This window comes from Trichechus manatus, unplaced genomic scaffold (assembly GCF_000243295.1).
Source record: "Trichechus manatus latirostris isolate Lorelei unplaced genomic scaffold, TriManLat1.0 scaffold00237, whole genome shotgun sequence".
Lineage (NCBI taxonomy): Eukaryota > Metazoa > Chordata > Mammalia > Sirenia > Trichechidae > Trichechus > Trichechus manatus.
In genome coordinates this window covers 1559873-1574906 of record NW_004444173.1, presented here as the reverse complement: position 1 = coordinate 1574906, position 15034 = coordinate 1559873, and the positions used below count along the sequence as shown (strand labels likewise).

Genomic DNA, 15034 nt, shown 5'->3' with positions numbered 1-15034 from the left:
CCTGAAATATTAAGATGATATTTTGTAAGCATTCACTAAAGACACCACAGTCTAACCAGGTAAGTGGATTGTGTTTCATGTACATTGTAATGGAAGTTGAAAACTTTTCACTGGTACTGTAATATACTCGAGGTTAGTTTATTCATTTTTTTAAATTCTCTGAATGGAGGGCTAGTGGTATGCATGGAGGTGAGGAAAAAAATGTCAATAATTAAAACAGATGATGCTGAGATGCCCTGATCTGATTATTTTGATCTGTGAAGTAGATACAGTACCCTTATACTGAAGGAGGATTAGGCTATGTGTAATCACCAGTAATTAGTCTCATTCCCTTTACATTCTCATCCAGAATTCTGACAGCATTTTTATTTTTTCAATAGACAGCTCTCAAAAGTACTTAAATGTATTCAGTTATTATATTTGTATTTTAAGCTAAGATCTTGATCTTCTGATTTGCACATCCGTCTGTGATAAGTTCGTGAGCCATAATCACATTCCCGTACACCAAGCCCTGAGGATATTTATAAAATCTAGTTCTAGGGAAAACAAAACTGAAGAACACTGTGCCTGGAATATAAGAGGTGTTCAACAATAAGCTTTCTTAAATGTAGGTCACACTGTTTTTGTCAGCTATTTGGGAGTACCTGCCTCAAACTGCTGATTGAAAACATTTTAACAATTTTAAAGTATCATGTTGCTATTTCATGATAAATAATAGTACTAAAAATAACGGAGCCCTGGTAGTGCCGTGGTTAAGAGCTTGGCTGATAACAAAATGTTGGCAGTTCAAATCCATCAGAAGCTCCTTGGAAACCCTATGGGGCAGTTCTACCCTGTCCTATGAGTCAGAATTGAGGCGACGGCAACGGAGTCTTTTTTGGTTTTACTGACATTTCTCCGAAATTAAAGAAGAAAGCAAGTTAAACGTGAAAACTTTAAAAGACTAAAAAAAGGGCATAGGCTTAAAATGAACTTCAAAGAAATATTACGTGCCCATTGAAACTATTTTAAATGTTTTTATTTAAAGGAAAAGTAATTTTCCATCATACTAGATACATTAGCACACTTGTTATAAGCATCATGAAACTATAATTTCTACAAAAGAATTTCTATAAAGCAAGCAATTTAAATGATCAAAGATTACGTTCCTAGATCTCAAGCTCAATTTTAAGTGTTGGAGATGAAAATTAAATTATTAAATGTCAAGTGTTTCTTAAAACTAATTCCAGTATAAGCCTGAATTGAAAAAATACATATATCTTTACCAATAATTTCAGTAAGAGTCTACTATTTTTTTATATAATTTAAGAAATTATCATCTTCATACCACTACATAATATAATTTTAAAATATAGCTTTCCTTAATTCTTAGCTTAATTCACTCCGTATCTGTATACAAAAGGCATTTCCACATTGTCTATTGCCAAACAACCCTTTCGCCTATTTAAAATTAAATACATTTTTACAGTCATAAAATATTCATGTATCTGACACAATTTTTGCTATGTCTGAGATTCCATGCTCTTTGGTGAAAATAACTGTTCTTTTGTAACACTGGTGTGTATTTAGGAAATTGGTGCCTTTATTATGTCTTATATCACCTATTCATGCCTATAAAATGGTCATGAAGTAGGTAGCTACTACTGTTATTTTTAAATTTAGCATTAATGTTTAGCATAACAAATTCCCCATTTGATTATTCGCCCTTTCATTTTGTTTTTTCCACAGGTATGATTAACTCATGCTTCCTTATTAACAAGCCAATGCTGTATTTTATTCTATTCCCCAAATTATCAACCCAAAGTATAATGATCATATATGGCCTGCTTGCTCTTTCTTCCAAAATAAGTATAAAGGTACATATTACTATTAGATTTAAGAAGAGCAGACAATTGTCTTTGAATCATTTATAAAGTCTTTCATTATCATTTAATTCCAGGCCATTTCACAGTAATTGTCACCTAGGATTTTCCTTAAAATTCAGCAGAAGATAGTTTGATGTCAAAAGTGGAAAATTCTCAGTATAAGAGAAATAAGCCATTTCAGTAAAGGGAAAACACAGTATTTGACAAAGATATTTTAAATCTGTAGTCATCTGTCTCCTGTGAGACTCCTCCCTTTCACCCCTTTCCCAGGCCCAGCTTTGGAAAAGCATTTTTGGGAAATAACATCACAGGGCTAGAGAGTATTATTCCACCAAATCACAGATGACATATGCATATGTTTGTAGTTTGTAATGCTTTCAAGGTAAAGTGTTCCCACATCCCTCAGGAGCAAATGCCAGGATCAGGATATTTCCTATAATTTGTAATTTAAATCTTTCCAGATGGACCCTAGATCCATTTCCTTTTTTCAGCTCTCAGTAGAGGCAGATTAACTGATCACTATCTTATCTGTATAAAATTTGTTTAAATGCTTAACATCTATTATGTCATCTCTCGCCTTCTCAATTCACAGACTCTCAATCCCTTTAAACTCTCTTCAGATAAGCTATTTTTCAAAATAGTAATCTCTTTACTATACTCAGAGTCCCCTTTAAGTATCAAAGTCTATAATTTGCCATAATTGTCTAATAAAAGCTCAGAGAAATGTGAAGTACCAACATCTCAATTTTTCTACTGGTATTTGGGTTAACATATTTAAATATCTGTTTCCATAAAAACATCAGAACGGTAACAGAAGATTATGCTTCAATCAGTAATAAAACTATAAAAACAAGCATCAAGCATTTCTGAAGGACTAGACATGAAGAGAACTTCAAAGACAGTAAAAGAAATCATACCAAGGAGAACACATACCAACTAAGTTGTCTATTTAGCTTACACACCAACGGACATCAAGCTTTGTTAATGGCTTTCTGTATGTTATCATTGAGAATAACTGGCTACTAAGTTTTAGTGGAACTCAAACATAATGCATTATACCATTTATTAAAATTATATAAAGGTTAAAACCTATCTTTGGTTAGAAGTCAGGGGCAATCCTTGGGGTGGTAGTGACTAGAGGGGACAAAATTCTGGATTCTTGGAAAATTAGTAAAGTTTTGGCTACTGGACACATTACCTACTAAATGTATGGGCTACTCATTACACTGGTGTGCTCATCTTATTAAAATTTTTTGAGTCATACCTTAGGATTTTTGTACCTTTCTATGTATATTATTCTTTAGTAAACAGTTTTAAAATAAAAATACTTAAAAGGCACCGCTACCCGATTCCTATCTATGAACCTTATTTCAATCATGAATCAATTTCAATCATAAATTAATTGTAAATAGAAATAATATTTATGAGAAAATTGTGGAAATCTGAACAATAGTCGATGGTAGTAAGGAAATTCATGCGTTTTTTTTTTCTTTCTTTTTTTAAGGAGAAATACTGTTCTTGTCGTTATGTTAAAGGTAAACTTTAAGCTGAAATATTACTGGATGAAACAATAGGAATTCTGGATTTGTTCTTTTAAAAAGTCTGAATAAGGGGGAAGTTGTGTTAGGGTTTGGATGAAACAAATTTGGCCAAGTGTTGATAACTATTTAAATCGAGTGATGGAAAACATGGGGAGTTTAGTAGACTATTCTCTCTACTTTTGTATATGCCTGAAATTTTCCATCATAAGAAATGTTCTAAAATATACTTTAGTAGAACACTATAAACTCAGTATAATATCGCTCTTTATTAAAATTGTTCTTATGAAAAAATACTTCAGTAAATTAAGGACCAAAACATAGCTAGGTATTATTGATATGGCCTCTAGTGTAATCATCTGATGTGTAATTCTATAGAAAATAAATCTCAGATCAGTACTATCAGTGAATAGCAAAGGAATTAGTTTTGACATCATGCTTATTAATGGGGGAAAAAAAAAACCAACAAGAACTTTATACCAAATTCACAGGTCAGCCTCTAGGTTTCTTATACATTTCTGAAGTGTAAAATATATGGCAACTGTCAAACCACTGCATTAACCCTAAAATGTATGTACCTATTTCTACCACCATTTCAATTAAATCTACATGTGAAACATTTTATCTTACACAAACCATTACAGGATTTTTTATTCTTTATCATCAAGAAAAATTTATTAAATCTTCTTGGTCTACTGTTTCCATTGTTCACTTAGACTCTTCTGAGAACTGCTGACTATGTGTTGCACTTTAAGTGACTAAAGGTCGTCTAAGTTACTTACACATGACATGAGAGGGGATCTCCACCTCCATATTTACTTATTCAGGGTGATTCAAAACTTAATCCAAAAAATATGCATTGGTATTAATTTTACTTACATATTACTTTTATGATTACATCTTTTTTTTTTTGGAAGACATTTATTTGAAAATTTTGACAAAAAATATTTTAAAATATGCTTTTTATGCAATAAAGTATTAATCATCAATTTTCAGTCCGAATATAGTTACTGGCACATATATGAGCATTAGAACATTTGATAATCTAGTACGTGTAAAATAAATGATAACTAAATATCCAACAAGGTGATGTTGCAATCTACTGCAAGATTCTGCCTAATGTCACTGTTAAAAAGAAAAAAGCCCTAGTAATTACAACGTTTTTACAGACAGAATAAATAATGTCTTCCCAATAAATACATAGACACTGGTAACCAATACCTTGAGCCCTGGTGGCACAGTGGTTAAGAGCTTTGGCTGCTAACCAAAAGGTCAGCAGTTCAAATCACCAGCTGATCTTTGGAAACCCTATGGGGCAGTTACACTGTATATTATTATAGGGTTGCTCTGAATCAGAATCGACTCAATGGCAATGAGTTTACTTATTTTTATCTGACACCTATTTTCTTTACTTTCATGGTTGTTTTTGCTACATTGATATGTTTTGAACGGATCCTAAGAAAAAATGACAACCAGTACCTTAAAAATTAAAAAAAAAAATAATATACCAAATTTGACTGTATCACTTATCTGGCTCTAAACAAGGACCATTCTGTCATGTTAACAGCTTCTGATAACTAAGTAGCCATTAGTTAAATTTACTCTTGCGTTTAACAGAATCTCAGCCTATTCTTTCTCTGGTAATTGATGGATATAACCTAATTAAAAATATAACGCTTCTATAATGGATGTGGAAACCCTGGTGGTGTAGTGGTTAAGAGCTATGGCTGCTAACCATAAGGCTGGCAGTTCGAATCCACCAGGTACTCCTTGGAAACTCTGTTGGGCGGTTCTCCTCTGTCCTATAGGGTCCGACGACTATGAGTCGGAATCAACTCGACTGTAATGGGTTTGTTTTTTTTGGTTTATAAAGGATGTATATGTGTACAAGTGTATCCATGTAACTGCATCATGAAACTAGAACATAGATAATATATTTATAATCACTCTCTGAACTCAACGACTTAAAAAGATATCATTGATAATTTAGATTAACACCGTACGTCTATGGCCCTGGTAGTGCAGTGGTTAAGAGCTTAGGCTGCTAATCAAAAGGTCACAATTTGAATCCACCAGCAACTCCTTGGAAATCCTATGGGGCAGTTCTACTCTGTCGTATATATAGGGTTGCTATGAGTCGGAATTGACTCGATGGCAATGGATTTGCTTTGGCTTGGTTTATATAGAAACTTTATCTGATCAAGTTCAAATAGGATTCCTTCAAACCTTACAGTTAAAAGAAATGTATATCTAGGAAAGGAATACAGGTAAGCACCTTGTTATTTACTATATAATATATGCATATGATGCCATAAAATGCAACAGTTACAGAATCAGAAATGAAACCCACATCAATAAATTATAACTTATATTATTTGCAACATTCTAGATTCCAATATGCTTCTGCCCATCTTCGTTTTGTAATTACGTTTTGGGGTTCAGTATGTTCAAATCTTCTCTATTCTCCCCACCTAAAAATAGGTCAAGTTTCTCAGTGATTACAGACTCTTACAGGACCTCAATATAAAACTGCAAGGATTTTGTTAAACTTCGAGAAATATTAAATTGACTAACATTATGTTGAGTTTTATCTTCATTCAGCAGTATTATTTAATTTTGAACAATAAATCTCACACTCTGAAACAGTTTCCAAGATACATTATTATATAAATGATGCTATCTAATTCCTATTAAAAGGATTTCAGAACACTCAGACTCGCCCAAAAAAAGTCTGGCACATTGAGTATTAAATATTGTTTAATGATATTAAAAAGCAATTGAATTTCTATATTCTAGACTTATTTACAATATCTTTATAAATTAATGCATTTAAATTTTGACCTATAAAATCTTCAGAATGTTGAAGCAGAAAAAAAATTTCCAAGTAGACAGTCTTTTGCATTGAATAATTTTCTATTTACATTTTAAGTGGTAATCTGCTTTTGTTAGGCTCTTAGAATGGACAAAATGCTTATATGGGTTTACTTCCAATGTACAAAATAAGAAAGATGATGAAAATGATCTGTAATACAAAGTGAAGTATATAAAGAATATTAATATGCTAAATTCAAACTCAACGAAATGCAAAGTATGCATGAAATAAACTGCTTTGAAAAATAGACTAACAAACTAAAGCAGTGTGAAATATTTAATAAACATATACAAATAAATTTTATCAATAAAGTCTTCTTTACATACTCGTAAATGTACAGTATTGTATTTAATCATATATCTGTGAACTCACAGATGTAAATAAGAGCGTGCAAGTAAATAGCTCCGACATGAGAATTACATATGAAAAAAAAGTGACTGAACCAGAGGGAAATATGTACCTGTTAGCTTTATAAAAGAGTGCAAGATGAGTGTCAGTGTAGGAAAGAGACTAGTAAATAAAATATGTAAAAGCAAGATGGTCTTACTGACAAGGTAAGAAAGGGGAGTAATTAAAACTTTAAGAGAGTTAAGAAATAGAAAACAAATTGAGCTCGTCTGGAGAATATGAAATAAGTTCCTAGAACAAATCAAAAGACGTTTAAAATCCCAAAGTGTTGAAAAATTCAATCATTTTTTACAAAATGCGCTCGTTAGGTGTATTTCCATCTTTTAAAAGAGTTCAAATTCTACTTCTCATAAAAAGGAGTAAGTGCAAGCTACAGAGAATTAAACTCATTTAAAGCATAACAAAGGAGCCCTGGTGGTGCAATGGTTAAGAGCTTGGCTGCTAACCAAAAGGTTGGCAGTTCGAATCAACCCAGCAGCTTTCTGGAAGAAAAAGCTGTCGATCAGCTTCTGTAAAGATAACAGCCCAGAAAACCTTATGGGGCAGTTCTACTCCGTCACATGGGGTCACTATAAGTCAGAACTGATTTGACAGCACCGAACAATAACAATAAAGCATAAAAAATTTGGAAGAGAAAAAGAAAGTTTGTCTGGAGATACTAACAATTGTGTGTGTGCAGACATGTTCATAAATGAATGTACAGTGACAGCATTAAAGAAAATCTGAGTATTTTAAAAACACACATTCATTTATTCCTTCATACATTTTTAATCCGTTAATTATTTACCATTTATAATATACTACAGATGGGTAGGAGCCCTGGTGGTGCCGTGGTTTAAGATCGTGGCTGCTAAACAAAAGTTCAGCAGTTCAAATCCACCAGCCACTCCTTGGAAACCATAGGGAGCAATTCTGCTCTATCCTATAGGGTCGTTATGAGTCGGAATAAACTCGATGGTAATGACTTTGTGTTTTTTTGTTTTTTGGATAGACGGGTAATGGGTCTAAGTATGCCACGATAATAATTGTATCAGAGAAACAAAAACAAAAAACGTAGAGCAGAAGCAGACTTTAGCAAAGTTAATAAATGGTAAAACAATACTTGCAAAGCATAGTATTTAACAATGATAATGTAAATTTTGTTTTTAGAATGTGAAAGTTTGGGTAACCACAGGTCTAATAATCAAAATAAAGTCAATTTAATTTGATGTCATATTAAAAATGGCACCTTAAATATTACAGAGAATTACACAGATAATAGGTATGTTGATAACAAAACTTATAAAATTCTTCAACAAAGGGAATGAAAATTTATCAGATATTAATTAGTTCCAATGCACCCAAAGGCACAGATTTTAAATTATATAAGTCACAGAGAAGCAACCATGTCTGAATAAATAAAAAGTAAATTCTGTCTACATAAATTGCCAGAAATATGGATGTAAAATGAACTGTTCTGTTTCATATCTGGACCTCAGAAGGATTTTTATAGCCTTCACTTTAAGTCACATTAGTTGTGGTAGATCATTAGCCAGCAAATAAAGAAGAGACAAGCTAATGTCATATCTCACGTATCTAGCCCTATAGGGAGATTGCAGTCAACGGCTGCATCAGTTACCAGGAGTAATGCTATGAATTGTGGGTAAATTATCATCTTTCAAATAATTAGAACACTGTTTTCTAACAGTAAATATATAGAAAACATGAACTGTTGGTTTTTTGTTTGGTTGGTTTTTGTTGTTGTTTTCCCTGATCCTGAGTTATATTTGTCTCCTGCTCAGCAGAGTTGAAGTTAGTAAACTCTTTCATTTATCAGAGATTTAAGCTCAATTGCTACGTAAGGAATTTAAAGGAAAAATAGTATGACTGGTATGATTATAAGGCCAGAGATTCATCAGAGGGGTAAACTAAAAAAAGTGAGAAAATTAGTTTCAAAAATATAGATGTTTTCTTATAAAGAAGAGTGAGAAAAAAAAGAAATCCTAAAGAGGAGGCCACAAAAAAAATAGTAGAACTTGGAGGAAAAGTTAATAGAAATTAGAAAAGAGAATATATATATGTGTATAAGGTGTGGAGACCTATAAGGCACAAATGTTAAAAAGATTCTGTACAAAAACACTTTTTTTGGATTTTAATATTTGATAAGGTTATGCTATATTTTTGATATTAAAGAAATATATACAAATCCTAGAGGTGATACTGCACCTGTAAAGGCAAATAACTCTTCCGTTGAGTTGATTCTGACTCATAGCAGCCCTGTAGGATACATTAGAACTGCCCCATAGGGTTTCCAAGGCTGTAAATCTTTAAGGAAGCAGACTGCCACAGAGAGGCTGGTGAGCTTGAACCACCAACCTTTTAGTTAGCAGCCAAGCACTTAACCACAGCACCAATAGGGCTCCTTAAACACTACACCAAAACCAAACCCACTGCCATTGAGTCAATTCCAAATTTCCAAGGCTGTAAATCTTTATGGAAGCAGACTGCCCATCTTTCTCCCACAGAGCTGGTGGTGGTTTCAAACTGCTGACTTTTAGGTTAGCAGTCTAGTGCTTTAAGCAGTGCACCACCAAGTCTCCTTTAAATACTACACAGGTGTGATGTAAATACGAGGGCAATTTGTACCAATAAGAAAAGTTCTTTTATATTGAATTCTGTATATGTCCTTAAACCACATCGTGGAGTTAATAACTCACAAATGGCAGACTGAGATAATGAAGAGATTGAAGAGATGATACTAAACCTAACATGTTTTCCAATTCCAGTTCATGTAAAAACTAGAAGAAATTGACGGAAAGTGCTCTGTAGAAATAAAGTTGTTGTTAGTTGCACTCCGGTTGATTCTGACTTATGGTGACCCCATGAGTGCAGAGTAGTACTTCTCCCTAAGGTTTTCACGACTGTGACCATTAGGAAACAGATCACCAGGCCTGTCCACCAAGGCTCCTCTGGGTGGGTTGGAACTGCCAACCTTTATCGGCCAGTAGTCCAGCACTTAACCATTTGTGCCACCCAAGGACTCATGTAGAAAAAATACAGATGCCTAAAAGAATTATTCCAAAATGAGGCTTAATGAAAACAGGTCTGGGAAAAGTGTTGTCAAAATTTTAAATACCATGTTTCAAAATTTTAACATTTTTTCTTTTGTTATAATATGGGTGAGCTGAGATGAAATTTCAAAAGGCCTCATAAATTGGTGAATACAGTTAGGTCAGGAGACAGCCAGGGTAAATTTTTGGTTCACTTGGACATTTAGTCTAAATGTTGTATGATATGAAAGCAGAAACACAACACAACACTTTTCAGTAGATGGTCCCCTCTCGTCTTATGATTCTAGAAAAAATCCACGGGTTTAGAAAATAAAAAATTCTTATGTCAATATAGTTTTTTTTCACTTTATTCAATATAACTTATTATTTTATGAATTTAAACAAATGATAGAAGGATTTTCACAACTATATTTAGATAAAATTTCATCAGTTACTTATCTTATGATTGTCTTCAATTTTTAGGAAATGATTGTGTTTATTGACAGGAAATCAACCAGATGCCAAATAACAATCCTTGTGCTTTTAGCACCGTATTATTGTAAGCTGTACTGAAACTGAGCAACACTCTAGTTTGATAAAGGGAATGCTCTACTTTAGATATGATGTCAAAAATTTGAAGCCAAAATTATAAATAAGAATGATTAATGAGTATTGTTTTAATCACTGAGGTTTTACTGAATTATGCTGTTGTTAGGTGCCGTCGAGTTGACTCTGACTCACAGCGACCCTATATACAGCAGAACGAAACACTGCCCGTGTTTAAACACTAAATTATAGCTTTTATCAATTACACTCTTGAACTTAAATTACTTTTATGTTTATTATTTGCTGATAATACCTAGAGTTTTTACATGTAATTTATTGTCATTTGAAAGGATGTCATTTGATAGATGGCTAAAATTTCTAAAATTCTTGAATTCTTTATGATAAAAATACAATGTTATTTTTTAAAACTTCAAAGAATGTTTTATTTTATTATCATTTAAAGTGTTGGAAACAATTCATTTTAATTAAAATGATATTTTAGTATTCTCTTTAATATTCTGATAAAAAAGCCAAAACAAAGCTAAAATTCTTTAACATTTTAAGGTAGCAATGTTAAAGGAGAGGCTAAATACTGTGTTTTGAGTATATGAGTGCATTTTATGTGTTTAAATCTTTCTTTGGTCTTTCTGTGTATCCCTTTGCTGCCTATCAGAGTATTAGCAAGCATTAAAGCATTGAAGAGTATTAGTAAAACATTAAAACAAAAACGAGAGAAAGCATATTCATCAAGTGCTCGAGATTAACTAATGAAGTATTGATAGATGTGTTCAAAATTACTCCTGACCAAAGAAAATAAGTTTTATTTTATTAAATGCATCATGTATCCTCTTCATTAATTTTTTCTTGTATATATATTTTAAAAAAGAAGAAAGAGAGAAGACGACATGAGTGTATTGGCATTCTTCTAAAAATGTACTTTTTTTAACGTGTGAATGTACCTTGTTTTGTGTAAAAGTTCGTTTCTTGCAGCTTTTAATTTTAATTTTAGTGATCAGAGGTACAGAAATGGAAAGTTCTTGGGTACAAACAATGATCTTGTTTGTATTATTAAGCATATCTCCACTTTCCTGTCATCCTTTGATAAATGACAGTGGCAGCCCCATTAGGCATTTTTAGACCTTTATAAAAATAACTAAATATACAGTTACTTTTCTGAACATCAAAATGTACACTATGTTCATTATAAAACTAAACGCATGTTTAACAAAAGGAAAACTGCTACCTCAATAATTACTTAAACGTTCTGATTAAAAACAAGTAATTAGTATCAATTTTTAGCTTCTTTAATTACATAAGGGACGTATTTTTCAATTTAGAATTTGAGAATATTTCCTTTTCTGATGTTAAATGATACATGTATTAACAACTGTCAGCTTCTCAATGTGGGGATATAGTAGCCAGGAATGGCTTTGACTTACAGTTTATAGTGTTAGATTAACCATAAAATTGATTATGCCTATTAAATCAGACCACGATGCCGTTTTAAAGATAATCGTGAGTCTAAGATGACATTAAACACTAGAAGTTAAAAATAAATGAATTCAGACATGATTAGATTTTTATGAAATACTAAGGAGAGTATATGTAAAAACAGCTATCTTTCTGCTAATTTTCCATCCAGGTCACACTTCAACCCGAACCCTAAATGTTGAGCCCTGTGAGCGGGCTAAAACAGACAAAGATAAAATAAAGTTTTATTAAAAACTTATTTATTCTAACCATATATCTGGACAACATGCCAACAAATCCAAGGTTTCTTGGTAAAATAATAGATGTATTCATTGATTTCTAGCAACACACATAACTGTTACCAATTTTCATAATTCCTGAAATCAAATTTCTAAATGAAAACACTAGATTCTTAAGAAGTAGAGACACTCAGATTGAAATATGTGCATTAATATTTTTAAGATTAAGATATTGTTTACCTTGATTCCTAAAATTCAAAAGAAAAACTAGTTAGTGAAGATAAGACATTTAAAATTTCATTTCTATATGTAAGTGTAACTTCACCAAGATTAGTACTAAATAACAATGAGGGTGAACTGATTTCTTTTTACTATATTAGAAGTAGAGTTAGCTGTTAAATATATTAATAATAAATACTTGTATTTATTTATAAGTACAAATTTTAATTACTCAGGTTCCTATGTCCTTTGACTTTTTCCCTCTAAATTATTGATAATGTAGCTCTATAAAGGTATATTCTTAGCTTAAGTAAAACAATAGTGAGAAAATGCTGCCTAAAATTTGAAAATGTTTGGTTTTTGATAATAAATAAAATTCAAACATCCAGAATGCAATTTGAGAGGCAAAAAGTATCTCATAGTTCTCATTTATTAAGAAAATTAGAATTTAGGCTACTTTAAATTGCTGGTGTATGTAGATGGACGTCTGCTAAACTCTAGGAATTTAGCATCTAAATTACATCTTTGTTATTATGTTAGATATTTATACATTTATTTTCCTTAAGCATTTGTGCTCTCCTTTTATTTTATGACTTTAAAAAATAAAACAATACAAAAAATCAATGATTTATAGGAAAGCACAATTATTGGGATCTGAAGCCTAGACTAGCAGTCATGGGCTCAATGCATTCAATTCATGCCTTTCATATGATGTAATAATAATAACTAAAGTATATATTCTTCTAGTGTTTGTCTTTAAGTATTTTTTTTTCTCTTTTCCTCTCCCTTTAGCATCATAAAAGAAATGATACAGTTCTAATATCTCACCTTTCTAGCTTATGGTCTCATGACGTTTTGCACTAGAAGATGAAAGTAAGAAACACCACGTACAGTGAATTTGCTGTATAAAATTCATCATCTGTTTAAGCTGCTATGAGCTGAATCTTCATCACATATTAGTTTATGTGGCTTGACCAAGACACTGAATTCTCAGTAGTATCTATCAGTTACCTAAAAGGAAAAGATTGCTATGTAGCAGAGAATAAATGGAATAATTCTGTTACCAAGATCCTCAAAAGAAAGATACTACAGAACCTCAAAGTATTTTTATTGTTAACAGTGGTTGTATAAAATAATCCACCAAGAGAATATGGTTCCAATATTGAAATAACTGAGAGCAATTAGCAACATCTCTATGTTCCAGTTGCCATCGGGTTGATTCCGATTCATGGCAATCCCATGTGTGTCAGAGTAAAACTTTGTTCCACAGGGTTTTCAAAGGCTGATTTTTCGGAAGTAGATGACCAGGCCATTCTTTCGAGTCATCACTGAGTGAACTTGACCCTCCAGACTTATGGTTAGCAGCTAAGCATGTTAACCCTTTGGACCACCCAGGAACTGTCTCCATGTTAGAACCCATTGATGTTAAGTGGATTATAACTCATAGCAACCCTGTAGGACACAGTAGGACTGTTCCATAGGGTTTCCAAGGCTACAGTGTTTACGTTACTTCTTTTTCCCGGAGCTGCTAGGTGGGTTCGAACAAGTTAGTTAGCAGCTGAGCACTTTAACCACCGCACTACCAGGCCTCCTTTCTATGTTAGAAGAATCTATTATTTTAAATAAATGAAGAATATTCCTGTTTTGAAGTATTTCTATCACTCAGATCCAGTAATTCTGATCAGGGACTTGCATACATACTAACACATGACTAACTCATTTTAAATGGTCAAAAAGATGTCTGTATTGTTTTCTGGGTTTTCTTAAGGTGTTAAATATCACTACGGTAAAAGCATGATTAGGCAATAATGCTGACATCAATAAAAATGTAACATATCAAGTAACTCAAGTGTCAAGAGATAAGATCTTCTGCCTTAATTTAGCCCTCCAAAACACAAACATCAAGCAAGCAAGAGATGTTCAAATAAGGTATGAAGAGCACTTGGAAAACGATTTCTTCAACATAAGCAAAAGTTATGTTCTATTGTTCTTAACAGTGATGACCTAAAACACTAGGAACCTGTCCCACGTTTAAGCGCTGCCTGAAGCCGAGTCATTTTTATCCATTGTTTCTGAAAACAATCTGAACTCTATTTTTATTTAGAAGAATGGAGTGCTGAACTTTATTTCCTCAAACGGAACACTTTCATACAGCTTTTTGTGTAATACTTACTCAAATATGGTGGTTTGTAAGGCGCTCGTGTATTAGACAGCAGTCCATCCAGATCTTTCCTCTCCAGAGTGCTGTGAAGGGCCTTCTCTTTGCCAAAGGTGGAGAAAGACCTCTCTGCCCCAGGCTGGGCTTCTGGAGTTTCAAACACCTCAGTGTCTGGAACAGAGTCCATGCCGGGAACATGCAGATTACTGCGGTAATCAGCAGCCTGACGTCCATCAGAAGGGACAAAAGAAGGCATCCAGCACCGATCTGAGTGGCCTAGAGCCTTACATTCCTCAGTGCAGTTGGAGAAGAGATCCATACCTTTTAGAAGAAAAAAGAAAGAAACTACAGATGTAGGGCCTCAGCAACACGACTGGTTGTTTAGAGATGAAAGATAACAGGTTACACAGTGATAGGTGAAGATGTCTTAACAAATCTTTCTTGTCTTAATGTGATAAACCAAAACCAAACCAAACCCACTGCTGTCGAGTCGATTCCAACTCATAGGGATCCTAGAGGACAGAGTAGAACTTCCCCATAGGGTTTCCAAGGAGCGGCTAGTGGATTTGAACTACCGACCTTTTGGTTAGCAGCCAAACGCTTAACGACTGGAAGACAAAAATCTCTGTATTGTTTTGTTCATCACTTTTAAAAGAGAAAAAGATCCGCAATGGCAAAGATATGAGTCCT

At 33.0% G+C, this 15034-nt stretch overlaps 1 protein-coding gene across 2 annotated transcripts in view; it reads right to left on the bottom strand.

The window, feature by feature from the left end:
• PCDH10 (protocadherin 10) overlaps window positions 1-15034 on the bottom strand; it is a 47877-nt gene that overhangs the window by 19173 nt on the left and 13670 nt on the right. Inside the window, exons 4-5 of one of the 2 annotated variants that reach the window (XM_004389259.1) lie at window positions 14360-14665; window positions 6385-6425 (exon numbers count right to left, since the gene is read on the bottom strand). In XM_004389259.1, coding sequence (XP_004389316.1) covers window positions 6385-6425; window positions 14360-14665 — 347 coding nt within the window. Of the gene's footprint in view, window positions 1-6384; window positions 6426-14359; window positions 14666-15034 lie in introns of those variants that run through there. The other variant, XM_004389260.3, reaches the window with a different exon arrangement.